Raw genomic sequence first — 15,315 nt, forward strand, 5'->3', positions numbered from 1 at the left:
TTCACATAATTGGTCTTTTCATCATTTGAATTTTGAGAAAGCGAACCGACTAGGAACATATACGGTATGCACAGAATAAAACAGAGCGGTAAGTGTTCCGGCGGCTTATCCAATGCACAAGCGTCCTATCTTAACCTATGCGCACCCATAGGCCTGAAGAGAACTGCGCGTCTGAACACGGTCGCTTTACAAATTAGATGTACTTGAATAGCACCAAGGTCAATGAATGGTTTTTGTTCCGAAGGAAAGGATCGACCAGATCGTAATATGCTCCACGTTGATAATCATATTCGAGTTACCTGACTGAAATACTCGCTAAGCAACGCTCCCTCAGGATACGGCAGGGGCGGTATTGGTTCGCATCCAGACGGTCGGGTAATTGTACAAGTATCCAAATCCACCAGCCAAACATCGTTTGGCAACAGAAGCTGTTTCGATTTCGACGCAAAGAACGACGCCGGGACCCCTGTGGTAACGCAACAAATGCAATTTTTTTTTTATAAAAAGCTTATATAGTGTGCGTATACATTATCACATCGGCATATCTATACATACATACATACATACATACGAGAAAAATGTACATATGTAAAAAAAAAGATGCCACATAGACTCAGGTATAGGTAAGTGCGCTCTGTTAAGACAAAAATCGAAAGATAACAGCCACTCGATCCACACCTATCCGCGGAACCTGGTGCTACGTACTCTAGCTAAAGATGATATTTGTTAACGCGGATTTCGCTAACCGGATTAACAGGTTGCTTTTCATGTCGCTTCCGAGCCTGAACTTTTTCATAGTTACTACAAAAATAGTGCAGTGTACGTAGATGCGAGCAATTATGAGATTTATCCACTAATACCGAAAACGTGTAGGTATCTGGCTGCATAATTGTCAAACTACAACCTATAGCAGAATGGCAAACAGGCTCAATGGGTTACCCATCATCAGCCATATTGTTAGTTTACTTACAAAGGTAGACATACCTATGATATAAGGTGTAGGTGCTAATAGCAGTTGTTCGGCTGCATCAATGATGGTCGGCAGCAGCGGAATCACTGGAAACATATATTCCAGTGGATATAGTAATGCCACAAGAGACATTATTGAAATTGACAGTGCGTTATAATTGTGAGACTGTATCACCACCTACAGGGGACAAAAAGTAAGAGTCAAAAAGGAATGAGTAGGATTGATTAAAGCGGTTAAAATCGGCCAGGTACCGAGATATTCGACAATAAACAAACGTTTTATAAAAACATCCCACTATGTAACCGAGACAATAACAATGAATGAGTTGCGGATGCTTGGTTCTCCGTGGTAAGCTCCTCTAGGCTGGTCGCAATCTCGACGTATATAAAGCTGCCTTTTTTTGCACAGATAAAGGTCTGCAACACCAGAGCATCCTAAGAAGGTAGACAAACTCGTCGAAGTTTTCAGACGGTTCTGCGAAACAATTATTTCTGAAGATGTGATTTTATCGTGAAGATTCGTTATCACGGCGTCATGAGTGGCTGTCAACTTCAAAACAGGACAGTGCTTCGATAAAACAGGTCTATTTAGGGATAATGCAATTCTCATTTTTTTTACTAGCTACTCCATCATTTTCCTTTTTCGACGATGTCTTTAATCTTACCTCAGGAAGAACTTCAACATTGTGCCAAAACGGCCTATTTCCGATACGAGACAAACAAACCTATAATTCATATATGCTCCTAAGTATACCAGACGAATAGCTTGTCGCTGCGTCACCACAAAGCAAGGAAGATATGATGAGATTTACCGCAGGTTGTAACGATAAACAATATAGCTCTATCTAGTTTCACTGAACAAAAACTCGGATGCAAAAAGCGCGTATAGGTTTAAAGAGAACCATTTAAGGCGTAGTGGAAAATGACTACCTTGTTTTCAAGCAGTATACATTTGAGTACTTCAATGCAGTTGTCGACTCCCAATAGCTCCAGCGGCAAGTGAACGGGAAAATCAAGCAAAGAGAAACGTTTATGATCTGGGAGCGCAAATACAACTGGCTGTTCGCGTCGGGTTAGAGAAAGTAGCTCCACCTGGAAGGGACGTTAGAATGATAGGTAGAAAATTAGCTTCGACAGACATAAATGTATCTCGCAAGAAAATATTTACTCGTTTTATTTATAACTATGTGCTATTATTATTATTATAATAATATGTATAATAAATAATAGCAACTAACTCTGTGAAGGTACGTGACTGGAAGGGCGTTTTTTACCTCGATTTTGGTCCTCTCAGGCACGGGCACAGGTAACGAAAGAAGTCGTAGGATCCACTTCTCGATCTCCTGAATCACCTCCAGGAGGGCGGGACAAAGGGTTGCCGTAGCCACATCGGGTGAAACGAACACTTCCCATAGTGGATCCCTGTAAATCGTTGTGTTGTTGAAAAGATCTCCTTAAACGATGGCCTACGTTCTTACACATGATCCATGCATAATGGAATCATGTAAAATTCTCATCTATCGGCATTGCGGACAGAGGAACTTATTAATTTATAATTGATGATAAACGAACTTGACTACAATGATTTATATCAAAACGATCTGACCATATCGTTCTCATGTACCTTCCCGTAGACCTTTAAACAATCGTTAGCCAATATAAAACCCGCTTTATGATAAAGAAAAATATAGTTGCTTAAAGTTTTTATCATGCATTTATTTTTAAAAATAACGATAACAATAGGATTAAATATCAACATTGTACGTAAGGGAACGTAAAGATTTTTCCAAAAATTACCACAAAGTGCATTGCACAAGATTAGGACTAAAAAGCCTTCCCATGTCTATAAATCAACGCTTCGTCCACTTTCACCGTTGAATGGAACAACGAGTACGCCGCTCAATGAAAGTTACCGCTGTACTAATCGATACGATTTGAGCCCCGGAGAAGGCCTCACAATAGGTCACATCAACAGATATAATTTGTTGAAACTATCGACCAAGATAATCATTCATTCATTCATCATAAGATCATGAGAACAATTTTGCTCTGCAGTTCACAGTTCACTAAGACCTTCTACCGGTTGCTGTTATAACCATATTAAAGTAAATGTATCATATCTAAGTGTTCATACGTTGAATAGGTTAAACCGGAAACGGCGTTCGAATTTTCAACCTACTTGTTACAAAGCTGTTGGCAGGTGCATTTTACACCGGCTTCACTGAATGTATCAAGGATTTTTTTGAGCTCAACGAGACACTCGCGAAAGGTCGAAAAAAACGGATGATGCGATATGACGCAGAAAGACGTCAGGCTGAATTGAGGGGCTCGATGGGTCAACGCTGGCGCGCCTGATGCGCCACAAACTGACCCCGACGGAGCGGGGGCGTGCGATAGCCGCCGTTGTAAGTTCACACAGACTCCATAACGAACCCGAGACGAGTCTTTCTCAGTGAGCGAGAACACAAATGGCTCAAAATCGCGTGCTCCCAGCTGTTTAGCTCCGCGTAGCTGGCAGCCTTCCGGTTGACAGAAGTAGCAGACATCGTGCGGCAACGCGAAATCCTGGTGGTCGGTTATGGGATAACGGCGAAGTAACTTCGGCAGTTGAACCTGAATAAAATGTACACAGCCAGATAGCATGAGATAATTTAAAAGGAACAATAATAATAATAAAATTAATTGTTTTAATTTTTATAATACTGATCGGTATCCGCTTCAAGGATCATAAGTAGGACCCATTATTCTTATCTCAACCTCCTAAGAATAAAATAAGCTATTCGTAATTTATCATCAGTTGTCATTTGTATATAACAGTACCCCTTCGATAACACCCCCTCGATAATGGAACCCCACATGCAAAAGTAGGTAACCAGTTTAGGCTTGGGAACACGATGGAGGCTAGTGAGGTCATATGCCCATTTAGGACAAACGTAACGCTTGTAGAAGCTAATATATTAACTGCTTAGCGCACAATGAGCTCAGCCATTAACAAATAATTGCAATACTTCCAACCTTCTTGTGATGGTTGGAGCTGGCGCCAACAACAACGAGGTAGTCGACCAGACGTGGACAGAAATATTTTCCCACGATATCCATTGGCACCTTTTACTAGGGTCGCGTGCGCAGTTTGAGCAGACTCTGCTAGGAGTCTGCTCTGATATTCTGAAATTTCTGAAGGTTCAGGTATATCGATAGGGCGGCTTCGCGTTTCAGCTGCAGGAAGCTGTACTGGCGTCTGCCGGTCCTATGGGTAATAACACGAATTTTTATTAGGTTGTGGTCATTATTGTTCTCACAAAAGCTATGACATGCCAGATATGCTACAAGGCGAGAGCATGCCCTTCCGGAAATTTGTGCTCGCGATTTTGCAAAAATCACTGAGTAAAATACCCGTGATGTAAGGCTCGATACAATAAGCTAAATAATGAATATAAATTAAACGACCAGACGATTTTAAATAGAAAAGAAATACTAATCATTGAAAAAGGAGTACAAAAAAGATAAAAAGCTCATAACGCGCTGCAGACATTTAATTTCACAAGTAGTAAATAACCGTTGTAAATATACCTTATATGTTTAGGACTTGCATGTAGCATATACGCAAACGTATAAAAGTATTCAGAATCACTTGCTACAAAAATTCAACTGTTAATAAGGCGCGCTGTAAGGCTTACCGGAACGAGCCATGGGTGTGCGCATCGAGCCCGTGGTTGCCTGCAGAACGTCACTGTTATTTCCAAGTTACTGTAAAAGAAATTCGTTGAGCGTTCAAATACGGTAGGCATATAAAATGGACAAAAACAAGAAATAGACAATAACCACATTTTTTGCGTCGCGTCAGCCCGTTATGCCATTCGATACTTGGAGTGATTAGTAAGAAATACGTAAAAAGGACTCAAAAACGATGAGGCCCCTCAAAATCTAAGTACAGGTTTTGTACAGAGACAATTTGCCTCACGGCAAGAGACTGCATTTTATTTCACAAAATATCTGAATTGTCATCAACTAAGATCAATTAATGATATAGGACCTAATTGCTACGCGACCTCAGACCCCCGTTTATGTAAGTTTTAGTGGTCTCATAAGCTTTTTTCATTATACCGTTAGAGGACGCGGCGCCACGGGTTCGTTCGAAAAGCTGAGGTATTTTTGACACTATTGTTACAGGCACGAACAGTCTTCAGGCATCCGGTGAGGCGACAATACGTTTGCAGTAGTTGATGCATCGTACTTATCCTATAACTAATATGAAAAATGTATTATTTCATCACAATCGAGTATACCGTAACGAAGTAGCTTAATATTAATACGAATATATAATATTTTTTTTAAGTATCTGCCTAAACCCCGCTGACATTTTTAGTTCCCAAAAAATGTTACCTTCAAATAACCAAAGTTGGACGACGCTTTGACTCCGGTTATTTAGTAAAAAAAAACTATCCACATTGTAAGAAATAACAAATACTTTAATCAGTACGTAAAAACTTTATTGTAAAAAACCTTCACAGTACACATAAAAATCAACGAGTAAACTTAGGCGTAAGTCTGATTTAACTTATTACATTAAGCCCGGGTAACTTGAACCACTCCTGCTATTGCACTGAAAGAAAATTTGCCGCCTGCTGTTGACCTCTTCAGGTATCAGTATAAAACAGTCAGATTAAAAGTAAAGTCAACCATAAGTAAGGGCAAAACTAATGATACAAGATAAAGAAGCCAGCGTTACTGTCTCTGCTTTTAGTTTCTGCGCCAATCGTATGGTGCATATTTGGCCACTTTTTTTTTTTTTTTGTAAAATTAGTTTGATAAAGTTAATAAGTGTTATAGTTTTACATATACCAAACCTGAGTATTAATACGTGTGTACTTTGAGGCCAGTCAGCTTTCATAACGACTCTTATTCAGTATTTACGTCCGCGAAACTCATGTTCCGGTTTTCTCTCCGAAAGTTTGAAATTTCCTTCTCTATATTTTTTAACCAACTGCTTAAACTATTTCTAGCAGTAAAGTCTTGATTAAATAAATAAGAAGTTTATATGGCCAGCTGTCTCTGCCACTGTGGTTCCTGATACGGAACTGATATTCGTGATCTGCTCAAGCTTTTGATTTTCTCTGATTCATTGCAATAAAAACCTCACTGAAGATACACGAGTGACCAATTTCAGCTTTCAGTAAGTCCAAGTTTATTTTGAATGGAAAAAAAAACTCTGTATGGCATTACTATAAAGTAAACCTAAAAGGTGAGATTAATGTTTGACACATTTCATACAGAGCGATGTACAGTTCGGGATAAGCAGCGATGAACCAGGTGGCCCACCTTGCCTGGTCTACTGATTCTTTTTGTAATTATTCCTTTAAAACTCTTAATTTTTTAATCGAATAAATGGAAATTATGAAAAGAAAAAGTAGATTTTGGCTTGGCTGCATCTAAATTTACCACTGGATCAATCCACAGGTAATCTAGGCTTTGCATATAAATATGTATATACAGATCTCTTTAGACTATAAAAATTCGGCAAATAGCCGAAGAAGAAGCCTTATTAAATGAAAAATTTGAGGCCTACTGAAAAGCTTATTTTTTATTTTTTTGGCTAATAAAGCAAGCGGCAGACTTTACAGGACTATCGGATAAATAGAATGCTCCAAGGCCCTAGAGCATTATTCCAATCTAGTCGTCTCTACACGCCCAATATGCGAGCTCTATATAGACCCACAAGGTAGGGTTACACAGACCACTAATGAGCTCGTGCGAAAGAATCAGACATCAAACGTTTTTTTTTTTTTTTAAGAAAAGGTTATGGTTGCGGCGGGAAATGCCAATGCTCTATAGTAGTTCACAGCCAGGTCAAGGAATCTGACTGGTCCATCACAAGTTTACATGAAATTTTACTGCGAAGTGTGAAATCGGCTTCTGAATGGCTGTATCCACACATTGCATGTCGTTCGATAGGAGAAAATAGGAAATGGCAATGTGGGCCCCATTCTCCAAAACTAACTTCACTAAAAGTTACCTAACTATCATTCTTATGCATAAATCATATGCGCAATAACATTTTAGCCGAACGATGCGTGCTATGTTGCCAACAAGGTAAGAACATCTATTTCATGTACTACATTAACGACAACCTATACATCGCAGCGTGACCACCTTTGCATAACGTACCAGCTTGTTTTCAATTTGTTTTTAACGATGTAACTTTGGTGAGGAGGACGAGACGAAGTATTTACCGGTCCTATAAAGCACTAGCTTTTGAGTGTAATGCGGATTATGCTAATTTTATCACCAGTGCATTGTATGTGAAAACTAAGTTTGATAATACTAGAATTTAAGATAAATGTTCCCTTGCTAGAAAAAAAAAAAAAAACGAAGTGACCCATATATGTGCTATATGAAAATTAGCTTCTAAAAAATCATGTACTTACCATTTGTACATATAATTTCATTAGTTATTGCTGCTTGAAGTGAACTGATAGTGGTTGTGCTTGCCCATTAGTTGTCCACCTCAGTACATAGAAAGCCCCGTAATCACACCGATTTAGATTGGGAGAATAAGCGAGTTGAAACCAATGTTAGATATTCCTTGGCTCAATTTAGAGAGTAATTGAGGCACGACCATGGAGTCTGGTGTTATCATCAAGTAACCAGACTACGTACTTTCGAGTGCCGTGCCAACGGTCCATGAGTCTCTTGAGGAAGTCGAGATAGCGGGCTGCATTCATTATTTATTTTTAGCGAATTCCTAACACTTGCAGATAGATACCCCTGGTGCCCATGGCAACTGCCATTACCTCACGTCCGAATCTACTTGACACTGCTACCGAACTCGATTTTTTCGCAGGAAAACGTTATTATCTCGCCTGGTCGCCCTTTAGCTGGCGGTAAAAACCGACCCATACGTCGGTTTATAGAGATCGCAAATTCTGCAATGTGAAACCGCACATGGAATAATGCAGCACCCTTTTAACTGGCTTGGAGTTGCTTCACGGGGATCTATGTTGTACCCAGTTATCGTACGTTCAATATCTGGATTATAATTCTGTAAGACGTTACATGTGGGATACCAGTTTTTACCAACAAAACTAAGCTCTGATTTCGCGAAAAACTTTTTCGATTGCGGTAATGCGTTCTCGTCTTTCGAGTCGTGACATTTGACCATCTACTTGCTAGTCTTCAACACTCCTATTTCCGTTCTTAAAAAGCTTAAGGCCTGTTTGGCCAATGTCTTCACTAATCTTCGATGAATTTCCGCAGCGCTGTAGTTTTCAAAGAACAAAAATTTGACCAGTAAGCGTTAACAAAATGTCCTTCTGAACCCTTTTTTTTTGCTCGTCACTACTATATATATATATATATATATATATATATATATATATATATATATATATTGAATTTTAGATTCAGTTTAAATTTTACCGAAAAATCTTTGGTAGTGTTAACGTGTGGCGTCCCTACCAAGGATCCCAAATCCATCTATTAGGCTACTTACTTGATAAAATCGATTGTACACAACGCGACTGCGTACCACGAAGATTACGAGCTTCAGACGTTTATGTGAATAAGCTACGACCACATCACAGCTACTCGAAGAGAAACGTTTACCGTTAAATCGGCCCAACAGTTTCCAAATAAGGTTCAAGGTTTTTTCTTTAAAAATTCTACGGTACTTAGAAAGCATTATAATCAGTCTGCAGAAATTTAGCCGTAAGACAACTGCACTGATTTCAACAAGTAGTCCATAACAAAGCCACAGAAATAAATGCACATTGTTAAACTAAATAATCACGACACCTCAAACACCCAACCCACATGCAATTGAAACGCAGCCGAGGGATCCGTAAAACTACCGCACAGGCCAAATGCAGTCCTCCTCGTTACAGGTGTTTAGGGCTATTTGTTAAGAGCCAACTGTACTCGAAAACGTTAGGTTCGACGTCTCAATATAATAGATACACATCGATCTTAGTAACCATACAACTTCCCAAAGCGATGAAACACTATTTATTTTCTACTCTTTGCACGGTCGCTGGTTAATGACAGACCGGAAATATGCGACCCGTGGGTATGATGTGGTGTATTAAAGGGTATCACAACGAAATCCTTTATGTTCCCAAATTAAGGGTCGAGTTCAGTTGACAGTTTTCGAAGCCTATAACCACAAAAACTTTTACCCGCAATAGGCTGACACTTCTCTGGCACGCGGCATCGGCATTCAATCTTGAAGTTTCAGTATTCATATTTACTTTACACATTATCTTAGAGATTGTACATTTTCTTCCAGCGTCTTCCCGTTTTGATCTAAACTAGGTCGTTTTCTAGAATCCGATACCTTCCTTTCAAGGTCACTGTATAGGTCAGGATATGCGGATTTATGGCGCCGCTGTAGAACTCAGTCAATCATCTCGTCCCTCGTTACAACTGTAACTGCCATCCTCGACGATACAATATGGCTATCGTAAAATATAAATCGATGGCAGGACTGTGAACACACCAAAATATCTACTATATGATCACGTTGCCTAAAACATGGCCTTATGCATCTGCCAAGTGAGCAACATCGACAGAGAGACGCACCTGGATAGTCAGACGGCTAATACCCGCAAAACTTAAGGAGACCTTCCCTTCGTCTATCTTCACTTATCCGCCATCTCAGAGTTACGACGTCGACCTCAAAACTCTCGTCAAGATTATTATTAATTCATGTCGCCTGTAACGGCCCTTTCCTCGCAGGACACGTTAGCCGTACGTGATCCCTATGTCCTTGACTCGTAACGGGTTTGATCCACTGGCGGAGAATCCCCGTTTAACCGGAATCAGCCGGCTTGTTGCCTTTATCGGGCGTGTTAGCCCCAAAAGTTTCTGGGCTACGATAGAGGCACAAAACGTTCCGTTGCAAGAAGACTGGCGAAGTCATTATTTGTTAAATCTTGATCTTTTTTAACAGTGCACTTGCCGAATGAGGTGACTTAGTCTGTAGCGCCTCCGATAAACTGTGTCCCTCAATGCTAGCGTAAATCTAATTCGCTAATCGTGCTGATTGCAAAAAAATTCTTAGTTTCTTATTTCACTTGAAATAGTAATGGCAGCGATTGTAAGCATGTGTAAAGAATACTAAATCTTATGTATGAAACAATATTTGCATAATAATGGCGGCTATAACCAACGCGTCTCGCACATCCTTTTGTTCATAAAGACTACCAAGATCGTCGGCCATGTCTCACTCTGGCAGCAGACCGGACAGTCAGTAGCTGAGGGAAAGAAACGTGGTACTTGACATCCAAGCCCACTTAGACCCAGCTTGTTTAGTTAAACTGTAGGCCCCCTCATGGATGTCTTTCGTAATAATACCTTATGGTCTAAACGCGAGATGCTGCAATATATAAAGGAGCAAAATCCAGGATCAGTTGCGGATTTAAAAACTTTTTAGAACATCTCACTTCTCCAATCTTTTTTTTCGTCAAGCGTAGGCTGTTTCTACAACTACGACTTCCTTGAGGACTATCTGTGCAACATTCTCTATGAAATGTTTCCACTTGTTGATGACGACGATTTCCTCGTCTAGATATTTCCCGCTTTACGACCGATACTGTTATTAGCCATGGCTGGCTCCCAGTACGAAACAGTTGTTTGCGTCCGCACCCAGATCATCACGTATCCTCAAATCCAGTAGGCAGATAAGTTACGACTACACCGTCACGGGAACCTCCTCGCTTAACCATGATTTCGCAGCCTCTCGTAATAATCCTGCGCAGCCTTTAGCTATTCAGTCCTATCAGAAATCCAAGTCACAGCTCTTCTAAACCTACGCATCTAAACTTCAAATCCCTCTTCGTCGAACTGCAGCAGGTCGGCAGCTGCAGGTTGCTAGGAAACCGGTCGACAGCCTTCCAGCACTCGTTTACAAATGCTTAGGTTCTAACGACTAGGTCAGTCGATACAGACGCGCGATTCTACTGCACTAATATCGGCACTAGATCCCCGCCTCGGGGCATACAATACGAAAATGGAAGGGCTCGTAAAAGTGAACGGCCCACGAAGCGGACAATAAGCTTTGTTCTCATAAAAGACTGTCTTACAGTAGTAGTGGGCTTTAAAACTGTTATTCCATTAGAGTAGCTTCCCTAGATAGCTAGCTACTATTTAAACTGAAAACATGTGTACATTTCGTCAAAAGAACTCCATACTCCTATTAATGAATTCATTATACCATCGTGATTTAAAAATAATCCTGATCTTGTGAGAAACCAGTATGAGAAACCAGATTAACCGAGTAATATCTACGCCACACTACCATTACCATTGCAATTTGAAGAAGTACACAAATGATCTCCTTCAAGAAACTCTATCGTTTCATATAAGTTACGTTAGAAATACGTGTGTTAAGGTCTGCAAAAACTAGCTAAAGAAGTTAACTTACACGTGGCCCAGCGTTAGTGCCCATATCAATAATCCTAAGCTTTTCCGTCGATATCATTATATACGCATGACGTATTGCTTTCTGATCATACCAGTACTTGTCTCAGCTGCTCTATGCTCACACACACACCCATTTCAATGTTCTCTTCAACCGACCGCGTCCATATCTGTAGGTGTTCGCGACTGGGAGCGTACGCCGCAATATATGCCTCGTGTACCCTGAACATCAAACAACGGAAACTTTTTTTACTTAGCAATAGTGTTTTTGTGCGGTGGATGTATGCCGGAACCATACGGAAGCGTTCATGTATCTGCCGTTCCGTTTTCAGGGTACCTGCATATCCGCCTGTGTATCCCTAAGTGACAGGGCATAAACACGGATTCGGGTTAGTATCGTGTAATCCGCAATAACAATGTGTTTTCTTTTATTCGAAACCAAAACCCATTGGCAAATTCGGGCTCACAAACATCTACTCTTGTGTCAAATCTAACAATGATCTCGTTCAGATAAGGGTCGTCCTGTTACGTTCTGCTCACACTAGCGCCTTCAACGGCTTCAAACTTTACGCCAGGCACTAAGAGGAATTTCGTATTCTTCTAACTTTTTCTATTTAACTATTTTCCTAACCCTTCTTGTTGCCATTCATTTTCAGTGACGACACAAGGTCATCGAATCGAATTGTAAAGCGCCTACATCTCGTCTTTATATAGCAATAGTGATGCAGATGTGTAGGGCATATATATATATATATATATATAGGAAAAAGACCACAGAGGTGACCGCAAAAAAAATGCTGATCGAAGCGACAGTCCCGATTTGAGTAGCCGTTACAGATACGTAAAGTTCTGCGTGGTGAATCACTGCAAGTTGAAAACCTTTCGTGTCTTCAGAAAAGGCCACTGTCATTGTAGATTAGTCTATGCTGCTCACCTGGACTTCGCTGAGCTGCGGACAAAAGCGACCGTCCAAAGGGAGAGGTTTGAAAACGGTAGCAGTAATCAAACAGGAGACTCGTAGGACCCTTCCAAATTATTGGAATCAGAGGAGTTCAAGGCCTTTTAAAGCGGATGTCCTACAAAAATGGTAGAACTCAAAAAACTATTAGTTGGCGATAACGGGCGTTATCTTGGCTATCAATATAATAAGACTGAAGAGGTGCAAGCAAAAGTTACATATATATTTGAAAGTTCCTACGAACTCTATGTTTGGATACTGGTCCATTAATTAAAACTCCTTTCACCAGATATTCGCACAGCTCTGCGAAACATAGATGAACAGTACAAATAGATCTGGGTGCACTGACAGCGGTCTTCCTCGAAGAGACATAAACGGCCAGACCTAGTTCTGAACTTGTAGTATTTGAGCGAGTTACCATATAGATTTTTATGTCTGACTCACCATGCAGGACTCGACGTATTTATAAAGGCTACTTAAATAAGGTCTGTCCCTTTGATTAACATTTTCGTTTGTAGCCATTTTTTTTACACCTCTTTTGCCACTGGTGCACTTCGTAGGTGCAATGGCGGCGCTTTCTTCTGAAGAGAGCGTTCCCGGGTCGCCTAATATAGGCTCCTAGAAAACGACGATTCTTATTACGCTAGTGGGTTTGCCTTCTCGTGGTCGACAAGATCGATGTGCGTGGCCATGCCAGCTCTTGCATTCTGAATGCGTTATGGGGTTCGTTGAGGCAGTTCGTTGCAGAGATATTTCAGGGTCTCTCATCGGATTCTATTCTTACTTGGAGCCGAACGAGTCTACGGCAGTAAGTAGACTTCGCTTTATACCTCTAAACACAGACTGATTTTTTTACATGTCAAAAAATTGATAGAGAACCTACCATTTCGAAGAAATTGACACCCGTTTTATGTCGCTTCATCGAAACCGCTTCTAGGCGAGAACAAATATATGATTGAATTTTTTGTGCGAACTGACAAGGACATGCCAGACAAATGTTTTTATCGCATATAGTTACGGTTCACTCCGACCACAGCTTTGGTTTGGCGGCAAAGAGAGTGAACGTTACTCGTGTCCTATACATAGTAATCCAACGGCCTTGAATCCGTATCAGTTCGCTCGCTGAGACGATTAATCGTACGTCTTATACCATCTAGTTGACAAATGCACGATTTAGGTTTCGACTGGGTTTAGAACACTCATATAACGTTCCTTGAAGATGGATCCGTTTCTTGGACAAAAGTGTGGCATCGTACTGCAACACTCAGAACCTAAGTACTCGCTGGCTAGGTTTTTTGGACCCACTCACAAGAGGGGTGCATTTTCTGGCCAGTGGACATTTCTGCAAAGTTTGATTTTTATCGAGGTTTTTTGTCAACGAAGAATCACAGACGACTTGCTAATACATCTTTAAGAGAACTCAAGATCTCTTAGCTTTATTGTCGACATAAACCTTTCAGCTGACATTAATAACACATAAACTTTGTACCTGAAGCTTTCATGAGCAGTTCGGGTCATTCTATCCATTGCTAGACTAAAGCTCGCATTGAATGAGCTGGCCCGTCAAAAATGCCTCTTTGAACATTTCCATTTAGTTTTAAAGTCCCTAAAGCGGGCTTGCTATTGCGTTCTTTTCATTCCCGTGTATAGAAACCTGCATTTGTTTTCAGCAATCGCGCGGTAGACGCGCGGTAAATCATCTACTTTGATCAAATTAAAAATTACCTTATAGTGCTACAAAAAGGTGATCATTAGGGAAGTGTTTTCAACGATCCTAAAAGCCAGAGAACGTACTACTCATAAATGCTTTGTATAGCATATAAAAAAAAAAATAGTTTTTATTGTTGAATCATTGCAACACGGAGGTGCGTCATAGTATTTTTTTTTAAATCCAGCGGAACATGTGTAAAATCCAGAAATGGGTCATTAAAGAAGAACGTTATCACTCGAAGCATTATCTGTGTATGCTGCTTCAATTGCAGCTGCATATAATCCTCTTGTTTATGATTCATAAACAAACGCAAAATTTTTATTCGTAATATGCCATAGGTAAAATTGTCTAAATAAACGTACCCATTAGATGTCGTATATAAATTTATCCTTAGTAAAATAGAAAGCTTCTTAGATACATTATAGTTTCCGAGTACGAAATTGAGTTTGTTTATTTTTATTGTTGTTCTAGTCCTGTAAGATTTCAGGGGTAGAGTCCAAAGGCCTAAAAACGGACTACGTCAACAAGATTTAACAGAATCATCAGAAAAATTGCAAGTTGTATTCCACCGATACAACTTGTGTGCATACCGGCATCTAATACTGATTAACTGAGCGTGAAAAAAATTACGTACAATGTACATTGTTTAATTGAAGTTTAACTAAATTCGAGGACGTAATTCTGAACAAAATATAATGAAAACAATCTCATATGTTAGACATTAGAACCTGATAAATTTTTTTCTTTAAAAAATTACCCCCAAGCACTCATTAAAAAATTACTTGTATCAATGTGATTTATTAAGGTGATTTAATATTGGAGTTCACTGACTTGCATATAATAAGCGAGTCAGTTCTCTAAATGGGGCCTGGACTACTACTTGCAACACAACTACTTAATCTTAGGACATTCCGTCCTACGATGAATACTAGCATTCTATTTAAGAGTTCGTACCTGAAAATGTAAGCAGTTTTTTTGTGTTTTTTTTTCTATTTAGGCCAGCTTGTCCGCACCTCGGTAACGATTGTCGTTGAGAACGTTCAGCCGACCGTTTTGTAATAAACACTGTGACATTGGGACCGACGTTTAAATTCTCCTCCGTTTCTTTTTTACTTCCGGACTGATCACTAACACACAATACTACTACAGCTGCACGTTTCGGAGTAGACGATGCATTTTTATTCTGCTATTTTTTTTTCAGTGATAGAAGCGTGCGGCTTTTTTAAGCGTTCACATCGACGATTATCAGGGGGGGGGGGGGGGG

General features: G+C 40.1%; 1 protein-coding gene across 1 annotated transcript in view; it reads right to left on the bottom strand.

The window, feature by feature from the left end:
• The window catches only part of Rab3-GEF (Rab3 GDP-GTP exchange factor), a 33,956-nt gene extending 18,666 nt beyond the window's left edge, over positions 1–15,290 (bottom strand). Inside the window, exons 1-9 of the mRNA XM_022854827.2 lie at positions 15,006–15,290; positions 5,074–5,214; positions 4,647–4,716; positions 3,985–4,216; positions 3,149–3,582; positions 2,244–2,391; positions 1,900–2,061; positions 985–1,147; positions 300–466 (exon numbers count right to left, since the gene is read on the bottom strand). Of these exons, the coding sequence (XP_022710562.1) occupies positions 300–466; positions 985–1,147; positions 1,900–2,061; positions 2,244–2,391; positions 3,149–3,582; positions 3,985–4,068 (1,158 nt within the window). The 5' untranslated portion in view covers positions 4,069–4,216; positions 4,647–4,716; positions 5,074–5,214; positions 15,006–15,290. The remainder of the gene's footprint in view (positions 1–299; positions 467–984; positions 1,148–1,899; positions 2,062–2,243; positions 2,392–3,148; positions 3,583–3,984; positions 4,217–4,646; positions 4,717–5,073; positions 5,215–15,005) is intronic.
• Between the last annotated feature and the right edge of the window lie 25 nt (positions 15,291–15,315).

Source organism: Varroa jacobsoni, unplaced genomic scaffold (genome assembly GCF_002532875.2).
Source record: "Varroa jacobsoni isolate VJ856 unplaced genomic scaffold, vjacob_1.0 scaffold_193, whole genome shotgun sequence".
In the NCBI taxonomy this organism is placed as follows: Eukaryota; Metazoa; Arthropoda; class Arachnida; order Mesostigmata; family Varroidae; genus Varroa; species Varroa jacobsoni.